The 12698-nt window shown below is 40.1% G+C and overlaps 2 protein-coding genes across 6 annotated transcripts; both read right to left on the bottom strand.

Moving 5' to 3' along the window:
* Positions 1–167: 167 nt before the first annotated feature.
* LOC136750275 (transmembrane protein 53) lies at positions 168–5498 on the bottom strand. Of its 2 annotated transcripts, none has more exons than XM_066705209.1 (3): positions 5390–5498; positions 1393–1880; positions 168–943 (listed from the first exon to the last, which is right to left on the bottom strand). In XM_066705209.1, the coding sequence occupies exons 2-3, from the start codon at positions 1862–1864 to the stop codon at positions 582–584; spliced, it is 834 nt and encodes a 277-aa protein (XP_066561306.1). In that variant the 5' UTR covers positions 1865–1880; positions 5390–5498; the 3' UTR covers positions 168–581. The 2 variants fall into 2 exon arrangements, with proteins under 2 accessions (XP_066561306.1, XP_066561307.1); XM_066705210.1 differs by lacking the exon at positions 5390–5498 and adding an exon at positions 4514–4629.
* Positions 5499–6675: 1177 nt separating this feature from the next.
* On the bottom strand, positions 6676–10379 carry LOC136750274 (transmembrane protein 53). Of its 4 annotated transcripts, none has more exons than XM_066705204.1 (3): positions 10303–10379; positions 7833–8320; positions 6676–7284 (listed from the first exon to the last, which is right to left on the bottom strand). In XM_066705204.1, the coding sequence occupies exons 2-3, from the start codon at positions 8302–8304 to the stop codon at positions 6923–6925; spliced, it is 834 nt and encodes a 277-aa protein (XP_066561301.1). In that variant the 5' UTR covers positions 8305–8320; positions 10303–10379; the 3' UTR covers positions 6676–6922. The 4 variants fall into 4 exon arrangements, with proteins under 4 accessions (XP_066561301.1, XP_066561302.1, XP_066561303.1 ...); XM_066705205.1 differs by lacking the exon at positions 10303–10379 and adding an exon at positions 9567–9654; XM_066705206.1 differs by lacking the exon at positions 10303–10379 and adding an exon at positions 9545–9591.
* Between the last annotated feature and the right edge of the window lie 2319 nt (positions 10380–12698).

Genomic DNA, 12698 nt, shown 5'->3' with positions numbered 1-12698 from the left:
GTAAAATGAATTAAAACAATATTTGTTAAATATAACACCTTATTTGAATATTTTACTCAGCACTTGTCTCTTAACATTGTTTTGTTAAGTATATGCAATGTACTTGTAGTAAACCATCTACTGACAAGTCTACTGTTCAATCCACACAGAGAAACAGAGATATAAAACCCTTTTTAAAATATTTTATTAAGGAAATTATACATGTTAATTTTAATGAATGAATGATAATTCACAAATTATGTTATACAAGCACACAACCTTCACATAACTCATAACACATAAATACAGACAGTATAAATGATATCCAGTTAGTTTTGTATATTTTTTTTCCATTGACCATACTCCTCAGTTCTGAGGAACACATTAAAACAAACTGAACAATGTTTAAAATCCGCTTTCAAAATACGTTCAATTTCTTAAACACATTGTTGTTCTTAAAAATAGTTGACTTCCTGGTGAATGATTCAAATAAAAAACAAAGAACAAAGGCCTTGGTGACTGTGTGTAATTCACAAGGCTTTATATAAAGGCACTCATTTCAACACATTGGTCTTTGTAGGATGTTAATAAATAAGTACTGTTCACAATTTTGCTTTTAAACCAAAAAGGTTGAGAGACTGTACAAAGTTATGTAGTGTCGTCAGGTAGTCTTCAGGGTGCTCCCTTAGATGGCCAGCATGAATGGACTCCTTCCAGCGCTTCTTCCCCACACTGATGCCCTGTGTCTGCCAGTGCCCAGTCAGTTTCTCTACCTCTTCACTGTCACTGAGTGGATCATTGTCACAGAAGAAGAACAGCGCTGGGGCTTTGACAGGTGTGTTCCAGAAGACATTGATGCTGTCATTGTAGTAATCGACAGTATACTTCTTGAAGACCCTAAAATACAGGAGACTGACTCCCTGCACTGGTCCCTGAAGGCGAGGAAACATACTCTTTCCGACTCCTGAGAATACAAAGAAACGAGCAAAAGATTCATGATTTGAACCAAACAGGCCATTTCAAAGCACTAAACACTTATTGCTCATTTATTTACTTGTTTAATGTATGTACTTTCATTTGTGAATACATAAACAAGGAAACATTTTAATTTAAAAAAAGTAATAGGACTATATTTATGTAGCCTATATGTTTGACATAATTAATTCTCTAACCATGTATATCTGTACTACATAAAAAAACAAAAGCATAAACCTTCCCACTTGTTGTTCCTAACATATTCATTCATTGTACAATTGTATGCTCAAGGATGGTATGTTTGTATTTAGTGCAGAATTATTACCAGTTTTCAACATGTTCTTGATTCCTTGCCAATGTTTTGTTTATCCTGCTTTGTTTATCCAACACTGCAGCTGACCTTCCAGCGCTACAATAATGGACTGGTAACATGCTTACCTGTTGCCATTCTCTCCACTGAGCCCACCACTAAGCTGTCATAGATATGACCATGAATCCTATTAGTCAAGCTCTGGTATTGCTGGGATTTCCTGGAGATATGTAACATCACCTGGGCAAAAGTAAAGCCTCCGATGGAGAAGCTATGAACAAGCAGCGGACGGGATATAAACTGTTGGCTCTGCAACACATCCAGAATCTTTGCTCCATAGTCTAAACCCCACCTGGGCCACAGGAAGTGTGTGACCTCACTCTCCACTACCAGGACATCAAACCCTGTCTTCAAGTAGATCTCGCAGTACTTGTCCACTGCCCGGGGCCGGGAACCCAGCCATGGGAGGAGCAGGAGAAGGGGTTTGGGTCCAGTTTGTGTGACCGCAGGTGCTGCTATTGTGTCATTCTTGTAAAATGTAATGCACTTGCTTATCTTCTGGGCAGTGATTCCACTGACCGCAATAGATCTGGCCATCATCTTCCCAGTGAAGTATCTAGGAAAAAGAAAGGAAATTATTTTCTTAAAGGCACCATTCCAACCCATTTTTTCAACACGTTGCAACAAAAAAAACTGTTTGTGACACTGGCAGCAGTTGTGAAAGCAAACCATCACAGGACAGTACAGCACATGGAGAAGTGGCTGAAGCATTTAGTACATATATTATTGGGAATATAGGGAATTTTTATTCTTTGTTAATCATGTAAAAGTAGATATCCAACCAAAAATGTATAAGAATAATTACATTTATTGATATAAAAAGTGACAAAGTGGAACATTAATAACTAAGTTCACCAGTATCCACTTATATAAATTCAATCGTTTAACAACACCAATTTGCGTGGGGGCTGGGGAATGTGATTTTATTTTATTTTATTTTATTTTATTTTATTTTATTATTAAAAAATGGAGGCAATAAATAATTTCCTGCTGGGTCAATTTTATTTGTATAGAGGCAAAATTATTAATCTGTGGGGTGAGTAAGGAAGCATTGGGGTAAGACGGAAGGTGCGAGGAGTGGTAGTGGGCAGCATAGAGAGCAACTGAGAGAAGGGCCGAGGAAGTGGCTCGGGGGAACAGGTCAGGGCTCAGCATGCAGGGCAGATGGGGCAGCCCCAGTCCGAACAGAAGCAGGGAGGGGGTGAAGCAGCAACTGGGTGGCCGAGGAGAGCACGGGAGGTGGGGTGGCAGCCACCCAGTGGTCCGGAGAAGTAGGAAGGAGCGTTGCAGAGACACGTTGCACGCCGCGGAGTTGGGAGCAATGGAGCATCCAGGAAGGAGGGGAGGCAGAGACATGGACGCTGAAGAAACGTCAGGCAACATGATGGACGGGTGGGTGGAAGGCAGCCCTGTGTCCTAGCAAGGATGAAAGAGTGGCCGCAGCCGAAGCGGTGATGGGGTTGCCTAGGAGAGTACAGGAGACAGGCTGGCAGCGTCGCACAGCAGAGGGACACCTGTAGGAGAAAAGGGTTAGACGGGTCTGCAGGAACGCACTGCCGGCTGTGCAGAGGTCCTGCAAGGGAAGCTGTAGAGGTGGGCGGCCCAAAGGACTGGCAAAAGGGAGGGGGAGAGAGGACAGCATGACGACATGTTGCATATTGCACGAGCACTCGGATCTAAGACAACCAGAGCGGGCATTACGTTTCACGAGCAGGGAAAGAGCCACACAGATCTGCACGGAGGGCCGGGGAAACAGCCGCCAGGGGCTGCAGGGAGGGCACCAGCGAAAGAGGGGCTTGGAAGGATGGAGCCCGCCGCCAGCACTGCAGGGCATGAGCCAGAGTCACATGGAGCGAGGCGAGGACCGCGGAAGAGGAAACCAGGGCCTAGCGTAGGATGCGGCCCATGATGAGCAGCAAGCATACCAGTCAGTAGGCAGCGTGGAGATAGGAGGGAGGATAGAGGAAAAGGACGTAGACATGGAGGACGGCGCTTTGCCCGGGGGAGGGGAGGGGTGGAGGGAACAAGCGGGGTGGACTGCAGTGGGAAGCCAGAGACCAGGAGAGAGGACAGGAACAAAGAAAGCATGGAAACAGCGTCAGCAGGGGAGGCAGGGGAAACGACAGAATGCAGTCAACATGCTGATGTACATGAGTTGATCACTCAAAAGTAGTTCCTTGATCTTATAAATGACTCCAGGTGTATAGCCAATCTCCTTAGAACAATGATCATTCATATGTAAAGGAATCCATGCAGTTGTGTCTCTGAGAGTGGAGGTGGGGGAGGTTGCTGTGAAATTCAAGTTACTGTCACCCCTGTCTAGTAGAATCACATTTGCAGTATGAACTGAGGTCAGTGGAATTCTGCTGAACAGCTCTGCATGAACACAAAAAACATCCCGAAGCACTATTCAGGAAGTATTAAAGGTGTTCAGTATTGTACTAGAGGAGTATTGAGTTTCATGTAACAGGCTCTGATCAGTGGTGGAAACCAGCAGAAAACAGGTTGTCTACATTACATGTGCACAGCTTTTTCTTAAGGCACCCACCTTAACAGGGATTACATTGTAATTATTAAAACATAAAAATAGCACGTCAAAATGAAATGTAATATCACCAGTAGCAGTTTAAACCTCCCACTTTAAACCTACAATACTTGCAGCATGTTTATGAAAGTAGCATTGTGAAATCACAACAAATTTTGTCAAAACTTGTCAGGGATGTATCCCCAGTTCAGCAAAGGTGCACCAGCCACTGGGAGCCTGCATTCATATATGTACATTTCCCGTACAGCATGATACAATCACGTCCATGTACTCCTATTTTCTGCCGGTATTTTCTGCCCCAGAATTAGCGTGGGGTTGTCCCCAGTGCCGCAGTTGTGGGACAGATCAATATCCGCCTGTGAAGGTTTTGTGTATCGATGCTGTGGCGTGAGACGATCTCGTCCTGTCCTGTCCTGTCCTGTCCTGTCCTGTCCTGTCCAGCCTGACTTTCTCTCTCGCACCCTTTTGTTCCAAAACGAGTGCATGACATCACCAAGACACATGATCATTTTCTACCGTCCATTTCCTTGCTTTCTGTGACACCCTGCATTAGCCCCAGAAAACATATCTTCCTAGTGGGAAGAGGAATTTCAAAAATGCAGTATACTAACATATACTATATAGATGTTGTTAACTGTACATACCTTAAAAAGACACCTGACTCCGGGAACGCAATAGAATCCGGGAAACTGTTATGCACGGAAGAACATCATGTTCCAATGAACACTTATAACTCAGTATAAGCATGTAACATGACACCAACCCCACGCCCCCCCTACACCCCCAAGGACACGTGTATGGTAACAGGCGACCTATGCACAGTAATAATATGCACAGATCTATACTATATTCTATACTATACTTCAGGCTTGAGGGGATCGACTAGGCGCAAGTCTGGTAAAGGGGTTATTGGAAGCCACTGTTCTCAATCAATCATGACAGCTATTCAAATAATTCAATAACAACAGCCCGTGGAGATAATCTGACTTGCAGAGCACTTGTTGTTACAGCCACCTGTGTGATTTAAAACATGAAGGATGCCATGTATATTATCAGAGACTTGGCGCTTGTGTCAGTCGAACGTGACTATATAAGGGACTATCAATCAATATTTAAAGAAAAGCCATAATGTCCAGAACACGACCGCCTGATGCACACGATGACGTCGCGAAAACAAGAGTCTTTACTCTCAGAGGTCATCGAAATCCCTGTAGTCCATCACTGTGGGGGCAATCCGCTGTAAATCATTCATTCATCCATTTTTTGTTTTTGTTTCTTTATGTTCGTTTGTTGTTGTTTTTTAAACCCCCACGCACAAAATAATAATAATAATAATAATAATAAAACAACTGCCGGTATATATGAGAATATCCGATTCCGATCAACAATTATAACTCAAGTAACTCACATTGCGACATGGCAGTATAACGCTGTTGCTATCAAGATTGTTTAATAATCGTACGTGCTACTAATGAAATGAAATGAAATGTATTGCACTATTGTGAAGTAATGAAACATACCAGCGATGTTGATGCTCAGTCTGTCCGCCCTTAATCACACACAGCGCAGCACTGCACACTCCCAGTATAGATCATGTGTTACCCTGGAGGAAGAAGACTGTATGTATAGCTGGTTACAAAAATACAGTTGCCTGTTGTGCAGTCTTTCGAAACTGTTAACTTCCATGAAACTAGCTGATCCCCAGTAAAGGGTTTTATAACTATTTTATAATTGATTCGTTTTCTAAAGTGTAAGATGCGATGCAGATAGTCCCTAATATAAACCATTATTTCAAATATCAGTCCCGATTATCACTGTGTAGGCTTTTACTTGCTGAACGTGTAGAAACAGAATCTGTACTGTATTATTATTATTATTATTATTATTATTATTATTATTATTATTATTATATAAGCCAGTAACAGTATATAGCCCATATGCGGTCATCTTTTGAGGTCAGGGTCAGTTAAATATTTGCTACCAATATCTGTATCACTGTTTCCTGTGCTCAAGTTCAGGTTCAGTAGATACTCCACACACAAGTGGTGTTTTTAGAGTGTTTGTGTTTTCTAATCTACGTATGTTTATTGTTTTGAAGGACTATATATCATTTCAAAACTGATATCCTAAAATATGTCACATGGTTTAAAGTTATTGCGTTAACTATTGCTGGACATGTGCTGGAGCTAATCAGTGCATAATGAATAACTTTAAGGTGCATCAAGTTCAATGTTTTACTAGGCGTTGTGGACATTGGCCAAGATCAAATGATCTTAACGACAGCATGCCTGGGAAATAGAAGGGACATCTTCTTTTTTTTCGAGTAAAAATAAAATGGACTGTTTATACGAATGCAAAATTTAATTTAATTCTTAACTTTTTCAGACATTTAGGTTTTCATGTGTACTGCATGTTGGTACATGGACGCCGCCATCTTCAAATTCAAAGCGGAAAGTGTCGACGGGATATATGTCCGACCCACTCCACGACCTTTGACACAGTTTCTTGCAAAGCTTTAGAAAAAATATAATGTATTATTGTATCTCAGCTTTAAATCCTAAAAACGCATTAGAGTTTAATTGGAACAGGCAGACTTATAATTGCTACTGCAAACTACAGGTTATTATTGTAACATAAATTAAACCAACAGTTGTATAAAACAAAATAAGCAGTTCAAACTATTATTAAATATCTTACTCAGTACTTGTCTCCAATGTTTTTCAGTTAAGTATATGAAATGTACTTGTTTTAAACAATCTATTGAGACATCTACTGTTCAACTGGCACAGACAAACGGGGATAATAATAATTTGCAAATGTTTTATTAAGGATATTATACACAACAATCATTCTATTGGTTACAGTAGCAAAAACACTTCACAAAACTCTAAAAACAGAATATATCCAGCTACATTGTCATTCTAACACTTGTCCATGTTATTAGTTTTTCTGTGCTGAAAAGTAGTTGTTTTTCCTGTTTTTAAAAAGACACTAATTTCAACACTTTGGTCTTTGCAGGATAATAATAATAATAAATAAGTATTGGACAGTGTTCAAAATGTTGCTTTTAAACCAAAAAGGTTGAGAGACTGTACAAAGTTATGTAGTGTCGTCAGGTAGTCTTCAGGGTGCTCCCTTAGATGGCCAGCATGAATGGACTCCTTCCAGCGCTTCTTCCCCACACTGATGCCCTGTGTCTGCCAGTGCCCAGTCAGTTTCTCTACCTCTTCACTGTCACTGAGTGGATCATTGTCACAGAAGAAGAACAGCGCTGGGGCTTTGACAGGTGTGTTCCAGAAGACATTGATGCTGTCATTGTAGTAATCGACAGTATACTTCTTGAAGACCCTAAAATACAGGAGACTGACTCCCTGGAACAGTCCCTGCAGTCGAGGGAAAAAAACCCTTCCGACTCCTGAAGAAACAAGCAAAAGATTGATGATTTCAACCAAACATGCCATTTCAATGCACTAAACAACTATTGCTTATTTATTTACTTAAAATGTTATGTGTCTGCTTTAGTTTCATTTATTTATTTATATTTGTGAATAAAAAAACAAGAAAACATTTTTATTTAAAAAACTTAAATGGATCATTTTTGTGTAGCCTATATTTAAGACATCATAAAATTATACTCTTACACTTCAAATGCATTTTTAAGGTTAATCTGTACTACACAAAAACAAAAGCCTAAACATTCCCACTTGCTGAATGTATTCATTCATTGTATAATTGTATGCTCAAGGCATGATGGTTTGGGTGTATATTTTTATAATAATAATAATAATAATAATAATAATAATAATAATAATAATAGAGCAGATTGACCCTTTACAAACAGAATTATTACCAGTTTTCAACATGTTCTTGATTCCTTGCCAATGTTTTGTTTATCCTGCTTTGTTTATCCAACACTGCAGTTGACCTTCCAGCGCTACAATAATGGACTGGTAACATGCTTACCTGTTGCCATTCTCTCCACTGAGCCCACCACTAAGCTGTCATAGATATGACCATGAATCCTATTAGTCAAGCTCTGGTATTGCTGGGATTTCCTGGAGATATGTAACATCACCTGGGCAAAAGTAAAGCCTCCGATGGAGAAGCTATGAACAAGCAGCGGACGGGATATAAACTGTTGGCTCTGCAACACATCCAGAATCTTTGCTCCATAGTCTAAACCCCACCTGGGCCACAGGAAGTGTGTGACCTCACTCTCCACTACCAGGACATCAAACCCTGTCTTCAAGTAGATCTCGCAGTACTTGTCCACTGCCCGGGGCCGGGAACCCAGCCATGGGAGGAGCAGGAGAAGGGGTTTGGGTCCAGTTTGTGTGACCGCAGGTGCTGCTATTGTGTCATTCTTGTAAAATGTAATGCACTTGCTTATCTTCTGGGCAGTGATTCCACTGACCGCAATAGATCTGGCCATCATCTTCCCAGTGAAGTATCTAGGAAAAAGAAAGGAAATTATTTTCTTAAAGGCACCATTCCAACCCATTTTTTCAACACATTGCAACAGAAAACACTGGAGGGATTCATACAGAACCATGTTTGCAACGCTGGAAGCAGACGTGAGAGTAAACTGTCACATGTTAATACAGCACATGGAAAAGAAAGTGTCCGAAGCATTTAGTACATATGGGTAAAACAGGTGACATCATTATAGTGATACACACCACCATTCTTTCCATTATTTCCTGACACAAGCCACTTAAACACTTCTCCCCAACACTCCTGTCCCTCTCCTTGCTTACTAGTTTGAAGAACAAGTTCAAATATGCAGGAGGCTAGCTATAGTGTTTCCATACTATATATTAATAGTATCTATAAACTTGGTACACAATGTAATTCAGGGGACTGGCCAAAACAGTGGCTTATATATATAATATATATGGAAGAAATTGCATACCTCGAGTAAGCACTGTAACATACATACGTATATACGTAATTACAGGCGACAGTAGTTTATAATAGACAGATAGATAGATAGATAGATAGATAGATAGATAGATAGATAGATTGATAGATAGATAGAAACCTTATTAATCCACAAGGGGAAAATGCACCGTTACAACAGCCTTGCCAACAATATAATAATTAAACATACATATACATACACACAAATGCTGCCTCAAGTCTGATCAAAGGTGAAGTCTGGGTTATCGCAGACAGCTCTTAAAATAATTCAATGATACATCATGTGGTCTACACAGAAACGAAGAGCAGCCGATATCTGACCTGTTCAACACCATTTCAGCCACTTAGTTAAGATTGCCTACAAAATACAGTTAAGATTGAAGTAATAAAGGATGTCATGTGAAGGTAGATGGCACTGCTACCTTCGTGCGTATTTTAGTATCCTATACCTTTACTATTAGTTTAACAAATATTCAAGAGACAAAAATATATAATATTAAGGAGACGAATATCGCATTATCACATGCCCATGATTACGTCACAAAGAATAGTGTTATATTGCACTTTCCTTGGTCTCAAAGTGGTCGAAATCACTGTCGGCCACCGTGGTGCACATCTTAGAAAAGAAAAGAAAAAGCATATACAAAAACAAATGCTTGCAAGCATTGCTAGAAAGTGTTTAAAAATCGTATATCCTGAAACACTATTTGAAAAAAAAAAGGAATAATCAATGGGCCTACAGTAAACAAGCCTACCAGTCTGCTGTCAGACACGTACCTCCTACAGGCATCAGCGACTGCGCCCTTATCAGAACAGCATTATTATTTTGGCGCTAACAGTAGCACAATTACACTGAGCCCTTTTTGGTGGACCTGGTGTACTCTCAAATAAAACGATGCGCTCATAGCTAGTTAAAAATACTCTCGAGTGGTATGCAGTATGCCTTTCAACACTGTGAAACTAGCTGATCCCTGATGAAGGGTTTTAGAACTATTTTATCATTTATTCGTTTTCTTAAGTGTTACATACGATGTAGCTAGTCCCTAATGTTAACACTTCCTTGGGGAAATGCAAATGTCAGTCCCAAACACCATTAGAGCAGTCTACTTGCTGAACGAGTGGAGGTCGGCTGTAGGACGGTGGCTGAATTAAGTTTAAGTCTGCACTAACGTCACGATTAGAAAATCGTTAAACCTGGTCACAATTACCAAATGCATGCTCGAAACGGTAGCAGGCAAATATTAACAAAGCAGATCGCAATACTCGCCATCGTCATATTTAGGAAAATCTATTCTAAAAATCTTAGAAAATACAGCAAGTATAGCCGTGTATGATCACTGTCAAAATAAATAAGAGAAGTATTGCACTTTACCACCACAGACTATTTTACATATCTCGTTAGCCCAAATTAAATAAAACATAACATTATAAATGATACAACTGTATATATATATATATATATATATATATATATATATATATAATCATTTTAAACGCATATTCAAAAACACACCTAACTAGTGTATCTCCACGCAACCCCAAGGGCGACACACGTCACTGCAGTCTGAATGTCAAACGGTGGGGTAATCCCCCCCCAAAAAAACAACCACAACAACAACAACAGTATAGCAACGCCCAGCTTTCACATTGAAGCTGTCACACTGCACACTTTGTAACATGATGCATACATGCACTGCTATCAAAACATATTAAAATGTACTGTCAGTGAAGATGTTTGCAGTTCTAAACACGGCAGCACTGTAAGAATGACCTCCATACTGAGCAGATAAAACACTGAAGATTAAAGTTAGGGTTGCCAGCACACAGACCCTCTCACTGAAAGCAAACACTGTGCAGCTGTCATTAGTCTGTAGACTCTTACCATCAAAGGTCTCGAAGACTGTGCCTGTGAATTCACACACACGTGATCCTTTCTGGCTTGTTATGTCTCAGCTTGACCAAGGGATGTATTAAATCATTCATTTATCCTCATATTGCATCCTGTCATACATGTGATATGACAAACCGACTACTTTTCTATGTTGAAACACAGTTCTGACCCACAGGAAATACTGCGGTTGCCATAACAGGGTGGCTCCCACTCCCACTCTTATATACCTATGGATAACCATACACATACCATCTACATAGCACTTATCCGATAGTGTCATCCATTAGTGTGGACTATACAGTGCCTTGCAAAGTATTTAGAACATAAGAACATAATCAAGTTTTAAACGAGAGGAGGCCATTCGACCCATCGTGCTCATTTGGTGTCCATTAGTAACTAAATGATCCAAGGATCCTATCCAGTCTATTTTTAAATGTTCTCAAATTTTCAGCTTCAACCACATCGCTGGGGAGTTTGTTCCAGATTGTGACGACTCTCTGTGTGAAGAAGTGTCTCCTGTTTTCCATCTTGAATGCCTTGAAGCCCAATTTCCATTTGTGTCCCCAGTTGCGTGTGTCCCTGCTGATCTGGAAAAGCTCCTCTGGTTTGATGTGGTCGATGCCTTTCATGATTTTGAAGACTTGAATCAAGTCCCCATGTAGTCTCCTCTGAAAAGTTTCAGTTCCTCAGTCTCTCAGTAGGACATTCCCTTTAAACCTGGAATGAGTCTGCTTGCTCTCCTCTGAACTGCCTCTAGAGCAGCGATATCATTCTTGAAGTGTGGAGCCCAGAACTGAACACAGTATCCAGATGAGCTCTAACTAGTGCTTTAACATTACTGCCCTTGTTCTCAATTCTACACTTTTGACAATATACCCTAGCATTCTGTTTGCCTTTTTTATTGCTTCCCCACATTGTTTGGATGGAGAAAGTGAGGAGTCCACATAGACTCCTAGGTCTTTCTCATGTGTTACTTCATCTAGTTCTATTCCTCCCATAGAGTAATTATAGTGGACATTTTTGTTACCTTGCACTTGTCCACATTGAATTTCATCTGCCAGGTGTCGGCCCACAACTGAATATTATCTAAGTCCCTTTGAACAGCCTGTGCTGCCAAGATTGTATCTGCTGAGCCACCTATTTTAGTAAATTTGACAAGTTTGCTAAGCATCCAAGAGTCCAGATCATTAATATAGATTAGAAAAAGCAAAGGCCCTAGTACTGATCCCTGTGGAACTCCACTAACAACCTCACTCCAGTTAGAAGCGACTCCTCTAATCGACACCCTCTGTTTCCTATACATCAACCAGTTCATAATCCATCTACTTACATTACCCTGAATGCCTACAGCTTCCAATTTGAGGACCAGTCTTTGGTGTGGAACCTTATCTAAAGCTTTTTGGAAATCTAAGTATATCATATCATATGCTTTCACATGATCTACAGCTGCAGTTGCATATTCAAAATATTATAATAAATTAGTAAGACATGATCTGCCTCGTCTAAACCCATGTTGACTATCTCCAAGAATATGGTTTCATTAAGATGCTCCTCTATTTTCTGTCTAATCATTTTTCCAATTTTTTTACAAGTAATGCAGGTGAGACTGATTGGTCTGTAATTTCCTGGCTCAGTTTTGTCCCCTTTCTTGTGGATAGGTATGACATTAGCAGTTTTCCAGTCAGTTGGCACATCCCCTGTGTCTGTTGGAATATTTTAGTTAAAGGTCTATAAATAATGTCCCTCATTTCTTTAAGTACTATTGGAAATATACCATCTGGTCCAGGTAATCCAGTTTTTAATTCTGCTAATTTACCCCCTACCAACATTTTCACTTTTTTATGAATTACAAATGCTGTAAACCAATTGTTTTAATTCACTTTTTTACCACTGTTATATGTTACGGAGGTTAAATGTCACCAAAACATGCAAAGAAAATATATACATTTAATCTGAATGATTGCATATGTAATGTGTGCAAACCGGCAAACCTCTAAGGCTCTACCACACCACACCAC

Source organism: Amia ocellicauda, chromosome 5 (assembly GCF_036373705.1).
Source record: "Amia ocellicauda isolate fAmiCal2 chromosome 5, fAmiCal2.hap1, whole genome shotgun sequence".
NCBI lineage: Eukaryota > Metazoa > Chordata > Actinopteri > Amiiformes > Amiidae > Amia > Amia ocellicauda.
The sequence above is the reverse complement of the archived record's forward strand: the minus strand, read 5'-3'. Positions and strand labels throughout refer to the sequence as shown.

Excerpts from the sequence above, each read along its gene's own strand:
- LOC136750275 (XM_066705209.1), bottom strand. The coding sequence starts at position 1,864 with ATGATGGCCAGATCTATTGCGGTCAGTGGAATCACTGCCCAGAAGATA. Across the intron at positions 944-1,392 it reads AGTGGAGAGAATGGCAACAG|GAGTCGGAAAGAGTATGTTT; the intron begins GTAAGCATGTTA and ends TTGTATTCTCAG.
- LOC136750274 (XM_066705204.1), bottom strand. The coding sequence starts at position 8,304 with ATGATGGCCAGATCTATTGCGGTCAGTGGAATCACTGCCCAGAAGATA. Across the intron at positions 7,285-7,832 it reads AGTGGAGAGAATGGCAACAG|GAGTCGGAAGGGTTTTTTTC; the intron begins GTAAGCATGTTA and ends TTGTTTCTTCAG.